This window comes from Heterodontus francisci, chromosome 7, assembly GCF_036365525.1.
Source record: "Heterodontus francisci isolate sHetFra1 chromosome 7, sHetFra1.hap1, whole genome shotgun sequence".
Taxonomy (NCBI): Eukaryota; Metazoa; Chordata; class Chondrichthyes; order Heterodontiformes; family Heterodontidae; genus Heterodontus; species Heterodontus francisci.
Genome location: NC_090377.1, coordinates 14,799,976 through 14,807,067, shown reverse-complemented (window position 1 = coordinate 14,807,067; position 7,092 = coordinate 14,799,976). Strand labels below are relative to the sequence as shown.

The window sequence follows — 7,092 nt, the reverse complement described above, 5'->3', positions numbered from 1 at the left end:
TTATGGAGGATGGAAGATGGGAGATAAGAGAGTAAAAAGGGGGCTAATACCCCCCTTATAACCAGAGCCTCAGGGTTATGACAAATATATACAAACCACATTCCATTTTCAATACATGGAATTCTTGGATTTGTACCTGCTGTTTTGGAATCTAATTCAAATATTCCATAGTCTTTAACTTCCAGTCAGCTAGTGCTCATTGGGTAGCACTCTGGTCTCTGAGTTGGAAGATTGTGGGTTCAAATCCCACTCCAGGAAGACCCAATCCAGGCTGACATTTCAGTGCAGTACTGAGGGAGTGTTGCACTGTTGGAGGTGTTGCCTTTTCTTTGGAACAGGGGAGGCTGAGGGGACACGGAATTGAAGTGTATACAATTAAGAAGGGTCCAGATAGAGTGGGTGGGAAGGCTCTGTTCTACATGGTTGAGCGGTTCGTAACCAGGGGGCATAGATTTAGGGTATTTGAGGGGTGGTGGTGGTGGGGATCTGGAACTCGCTGCCTGAAAGGGTGATAGAGGCAGAAACCTTCACAACATTTAAAAAGTACTTGGACATGCATTTGAAGTGCTGTAACTTACAAGGCTATGGATCAAGAGCTGGAAAGTGGATTTCGGCGGGATAGCTACTTGACCGCCAACGGACACGATGGGCTGAATGGCCTGCTTCGTGCTGTAAATATCTATGATTCTTTATTACTCATAAAACAAAACCTCCAGCGTCCTTGCAAACAGCTAAAGATAGGAATACATGTCATAAGATAAGAAAGCAGGTTTCTGTCTCATTTCCTTTTGGATCCTGGTTTGTTTTCCCAGGTTCATGGACCCGGAATAGAGTCAATATTGGGAGGGAGAGGCTGGGACACGCGAACCTGTTTGCAGAGATGTAAAGGAGCGGAAAACGCAGCCGACCCAAAGCTGACACTTCAGTACTCCATAGAAACGGGGCAAATCAGGGCGACCAGAACGGGAGTTTTATTAAAAGGCGATGGAGTTTTGATAAGGGTTTAATTCTTCGCTGGAGACGAGCGATCGCAGCTCGAGATTTTATTGCCGAGACGCGTCTCTCTGACAATGTTAAATTGCTGTTTTAATTAAACCATCCAGCCAGTCTGAATCTTTCAGGAAATTACTCTCTGATCATTGTTCGGTACTTCTGATATCCAGACTGTTGCCTCGCAACTCTTTCCGAGCCTTGCATTTCACACCAGGTCGTGAGGGGAGGGTGAATCACTACTTTTTTTTAATTTATTAAAAGCCTCCCGATGATGTTTGGGAGCCGCTTTTAATCCCAGACTCGCCATGAAACAAGCAGCAAATTGTGGATCGCCTCTCAACCCCACCGGATATAATCTGATGTTAAAGATGTACCTGCCAGGTACAACATCTCCTCTCACTCCCTGCTAACTCTTCCCTTTCTCTCTCTCTCTCTAGCTATCTCTCTCCTCGTCTCTGTCTCTAACTCTGTCACCACTTCCCTGCCTCTAACTGTCTCTCCTTTCTGTATGGTTTTCTCTCTGCTTCAGTGTCCAGTTTTTCTCTCGTTCTTTCTCTCCCTTCCTGTCTTTATATACTCTCTCTGTGTCCTTGGTCCTATCCCTCTTTTCCGTTTGTGATGCTATTTTTCTCTCTGTTTAGCTGTTTTGACTTCTTTCTCTCTCTCTCTCTCTGCCTCTCTCACTCCTTTGCTGTGTCTGGTCCAATCTCTTCCTCTGCTATTTCTCATTCTCTTTCTCTTTCAACATCCCTAGACCTACATTTCCTTAGCTATCTTGAATTGTCCCTCCTCTCTCCTGCTCTTTCACCGTTTCTAGTCACATCTGTTTTCCCTTCCCTTTGCTCTCATTAATCCACACTCTCTCCCTCTCACTGTCACCAGTCCCATATTTCACACTTTGGTTGCCTCTGGTCCTGTCTCTCACTCCGCCGCTGTCTCTGCTCTTCTATCTTGCTTGTCCTACCTCTCTCCTTCGCTGCCCTACGTGCTCTCTCCCTCTCCTTTCTTGCTGTCTTTAAAGTTTCCTCTTCTGCCTTAAACAATTTCTCCCTCTCTTTAGTCGGTTGCTCTCGTCTCTCTCTCTCTGCACCCCCCCCCCCCCCCCCCTCTCGCTACCCAAAGTTCTCCAAGTGCCTTTCCTCTCAAATCGACCTCACTCTTTCCTGCCTCTTTCGCTTCAGCCGTTTTATAAAGAAAAAGGCTTCTGCTGTCGGAAGTGAGTTTGCCGTCTTTTCCTGAACGTGTTTCCTGGATTCTGGAAAGGCAAACTCCGGAGACAGAAAGTCGGGAAATATCGGTGTGGGTGTGTGCGAGAGAGGGAGGGGTAGACAAAGATATAGCCCAGCCTTTGCTCTACTTCAGTAAAATGTTGAACTATATTTTGTGTGTTAACAAATACATCACTGCTAGAACTTTAAGGAAGAGATTGTGGGGAATTATTAACAACATACAATGGGGGAATATTTCCATGGCTTTTAGATTATTTTGGTACTTATTTCATTAACTTGTATTTCTCTCCCAGATGCAACACACGACAACATCCTTAAGGAAGGCAAGCATGGGACCTGGGGAACGCTGAACCCCGGAGTACAGAAAGGTAAGGCAATTCGGCAGCGAGAGTGGTTGAGACATATCAGACCCACCCTTCATTCGGGATAACCTCACTATCGGGGTTAGAATTTGTCTCACCAGCAACCGGGGCTAGGGTTAGTACAAGCAGTGACCATTAGGGATAGGGTTAAGGTAAACCGGGAAAAGTCGCCATTCGGATTAAAGTTACTCAAGGTTTGCAGGAATAGTCACCATTAAGGATAGGGTTAGTTAAGGCTAACTAAAACAATTACTATTAGGGTTAATAAGGGTTGCCAGGAACAGTCATTATTAGGGTTAAGGTTAGTTAAGGTTATCTGGAAAAGTCATCATTAGGATTAGGGTTAATAATGGTTATCAGGAACAGTTAGCAGTAGGGATAGTGATATTTATGGTTGACAGGGACAGTAGAGGAATAGTTCTGGGCTTTAGAAGTACTGAGGAAGGATCCTGGAATTTGGAAACACGAGAAGATGGTGCAGGATGAAATGCTGGCTGTGAGTTCTAGGGATTATCAGCACGACGATGGGGCTACTGGGGTTTGGTGACATGGGGAAGATCCTTTGGTTTGGCATCAATGTGCAGGGGCAATCTGAAGTTTGGCAGAAGGGTAATAGAATGTGCCATTACTGTTAGTGGTGTCTATCAGCAGTGAGGAGACCGTGTATCTGACAACCCAATGGTGTGGGACAGCTGTCCATGTCCACCAGCATTGGCTTATACAAAATCACAATGAACATATTGATGCTTTGTTCTTGGTTCTTTGAAGTGTATCTTGGCGTTTTTCTCCCTGTTTCTGTCTGTCCTGTCCTTTTTAAGGCTTCAGTAAATAAAATGTTTACATGTTGTAACTAATAAATAAAGCACAATTGATAATCAGGTGATAATTAGGATGGAGAAGAGAAGGCTGAGAGGTGATTTGATAGAAGTATTCAAAATCATGAGAGGTCTGGACAAAATAGAGAGAAACTGTTCCCACTTGTGAAAGGATCGAGAACGAAAGGACACAGATTTAAAGTAATTGGTAAAATAAGCAAAAGTGACTTGAGGAAAAACTTTTTCACACAGTGAGTGGCTAAGTTCTGGAATGAGCTGCCTGAGAATGTGGCAGAGGCAGGTTCAATCGAGGCTTTCAAAAGGGAATTAGACTGCTATCTGAAAAGGAAGAATGTGCAGGGTTACGGGGAGAAGACGGGGGAATAGCATTAGGTGAATTGCTCATTTGGAGAGCTGGTGCAGATACAATGGGCCAAATGGTCTCCTTCTGCACTGTGACAATTCTGTGAAATATACTCTAGCACATTTAGTGATCGTAATAGTGACAATAACCCTCTGCCTCAATTTTCACATTTTGATCAGAAAACTTAGGTATGTGCGTATATTTCCTTCAAAGATTAATATGTCTTAATAGAGTATTTCTAAAAGGCGTGTAAATAATAAATCATCATGTTTTTCTTTTTGCCCTCCTCTCACAGGCATACTTTTTAAAAATCAACACACAATATTAATGTTACCTGAATAAAGCTTTTCTTCAACTAATTTTAAACAGCAGCCAAATAGATTTTTCTGGAGCATTCAAAGGGCAATGGGGTGGAGGAAGGGAGAGGACAGGGGAGCACAGGGAAGGGAATAGGCTGGGATCTGGTATTGGACCAGAGTTTTATTCCCTGAAGAGAATGCCACAGGGGCCACGCCAGAGATTAATCTGCCTACGCAGCCTGATCGGATCAGTAGGATGACATCTTCTGCTGGAATTCTCAATGCTCCCACCTGCTTTTTCCCAAATGCTCTTCACACCAGCAGGGTGCTGGTGCTCAGTGCTGGTGGAAGCGGTCCCCACAGAAGTGTCTAAGGCCAGACTTATGGATGCAAAGATGGATAGATGGTAGATAGATATACCTTCTTTGTATGCAAATCTAGACAGTGAAAGTCAAGAGGATATTATCTATCCCAATTCTATCCTTTGTTGATATTCAAAGGGTACGCTTTCCATTGGTTGAGATAGGCAATGAACCTTGACCATCAGTATAGACACTGGATAATTCATCTACCGCCTAGACCAAAGAATTGTGTTTGACTCAATGCTGATGTGGCATTGAAGCTGACAGTGCCTGGATTATCTGTTCGGTGGGGATGTTGTGCAGCATTTGCCACACCGTTACAAGTACTCTTTTGGGACAATCCTGTCGTTCACAGTAGAAACAGAGCACTGCCTTGTGTTATCATTGCTCTTACAGCTTAAGAGCTATGGTTTCAGGTGGGACCTACTATGACCGATTACCGTTCCCCTCTCTATCTTCGTAACCTCCTCCAGCCCTACAGCTCTCTGAGGTTTTAATACTTCAAATCTGGCCTCCTACACATCCTCGATTTTTATTGCTCCATCATTGGCAGCTGTGCCGTTAGTTGTCTATTTTCTAAGCTCTGAAATTCCTTCCCTAAACCTCTCCTCTTCCCCAACTCTCTCTCTTCCTTTAAGTCGCTTCTTAAAACCTAACGTTTTGACCAAGCTTTTGGCCATCTGTCCTAATATCTTATTCATATGTGTCAAATTTGTCTGAAAACACTCCTATGAAGCACCTTGGGATGTTTTTTATCTTGTTACAAGTGCTATGTAATTGCAAATTGTTTTTAGAGGTGTGACAATGGAGCCTCCATCTATTTTTACAGCTAAATCTATTTGTGTACATTGGTTCTCGGTTGTGTTATCTGTCATATGAGTAACCAAAAATCAGCCCATCTCAACCTTAAATATATTCAGTAATGGAGCATCCACAGCCCTCTGGGGTAGGGAATTCCAAAGATTCACAACCCTTTGAGTAAAGGAATTTCTCCCCATATCGGTCCTAAATGATCAGTCCTTTATCCTGAGACTGTGCCTCCGTGTTCTAATTTCCCCAGCCAAGGGAAACAGTCTTTCAGTGTTTACCCTGTCAAGCCCCTTCAGAACATTAATCAATGGAAACTGAGGCCAATTGTCTTGCCCCAACTGAAATTAACTAACTTGGTGCAGGGCAACCAAGGAACTGGTGACTTTCCTGGTCTCTGAGGCTTAGTAACACATTGGAGAGTGCTTTTCCCCACTAAGTCATGGTGGCAGATAGCTTTGGTAGAGAGATTTGGGAAATTGATAACCGTAAATCACCAGCTTAACTGTGCCAACTATTGGGTAGTGGGTAGCACTCTCACTTCTGAGTCAGACCTTTGAGGGTTTAAGTCCTGCTCTAGACACCTAATTACATAATCTAGGCTGACGTTCCCAATGCAGTATTGAGCGAATGGAGTTGGAGCTGCTGTCTTTTAAATGAGGTGTTAAACCAAAGCCCTGACTGACTTCTCCACTACTTATTTGGCTGTAAAATGCTTTGGTATGTCTTGAAGATGAGATCGAAACACAATTTTTTCTTTTTAACTAAGTTAATTCATTCTTTTAGGCAGCGGACAGATACAACTGTGGCAATTCCTTTTAGAACTGCTGTCCGACAGCTCCAATGTCAACTGCATCACTTGGGAAGGAACCAACGGCGAGTTCAAGCTCATTGACCCGGATGAGGTGGCCAGGAGGTGGGGAGAACGGAAGAGCAAGCCCAACATGAACTACGACAAGCTGAGCCGGGCGCTGCGCTACTACTACGATAAGAATATCATGACCAAAGTCCACGGCAAGCGCTACGCCTACAAGTTCGACTTCCACGGTCTGGCTCAGGTCTGCCAGCCCTCTGGCGCTGAGCACGCACTGTACAAGTTCCAGAGCAACCTGGCTCACATCCCGTTCTCTGGAATCCCCAAGCTCAACCTCGTGACGTCTAATGTCTCCCCCTCAGGATTCTCCTACTGGCCGGGGTCAACTCCCACCCTCTACCCCAGTCATGGTCTGCAGCCCCCGACCCATTTCAGTCCGGTCAGTGGGTCGCACCTCGGCAGCATCAGTAACATCACCAGCATCAACAATATTAACAACCACTATCACTGAATGATGCTTCACTGGGTGCGTGCTACAAGGCTACCAAAAGCCCCATTTGGCACCGGAGCTGTTAATCTTGATCAAATCTCGAATGCAAAAAAAGGGACTCGCATTGCCATGATTGATGGCTTGCAAGTTGAAAACTCTCAGTACACCAGAGCTGCACAATGACCCTGACACCCTTACACTGCTGCCTCTTAAATTTCTCCAGTCGGTGGCAATTATTTGGCAATCGGTTATTACTCTGAGCCTACATTAGAATCATAGACTGATAAAGCACAGAAGGAGGCCATTGGGCCCATTGTGACTGTGCTAGCTCTGTGGTAGAGCTATCCAATTAATCCCACCACTCCTGCTCTTTCCCTCATAACCGTGGTAACTTTTTCCCCTTTATGTATTTATCCAATTCCCTTTTTAAAGTTACGATTGAATCTGCTTCCACCATCCCTTTGATCAGCCGATCATAACAGCTCCCTGTGTAAATAACATTCACCATCTTGCTTCTGGCTCTGTTGCTATCGTAAATCGGTGTCCTCTGGTTACTA

The 7,092-nt window shown here is 44.6% G+C and overlaps 1 protein-coding gene across 1 annotated transcript; it reads left to right on the top strand.

Annotated features, from left to right (window-relative positions):
• The first annotated feature begins 1,298 nt into the window (after nucleotides 1–1,298).
• Nucleotides 1,299–6,644, top strand: fev (FEV transcription factor, ETS family member). Its single transcript, XM_068034474.1, has 3 exons — nucleotides 1,299–1,374; nucleotides 2,516–2,590; nucleotides 6,018–6,644. Exons 1-3 carry the CDS (start codon nucleotides 1,299–1,301, stop codon nucleotides 6,554–6,556), a joined length of 690 nt encoding a protein of 229 aa, XP_067890575.1. The 3' UTR covers nucleotides 6,557–6,644.
• The last annotated feature ends 448 nt before the right edge of the window (nucleotides 6,645–7,092 follow it).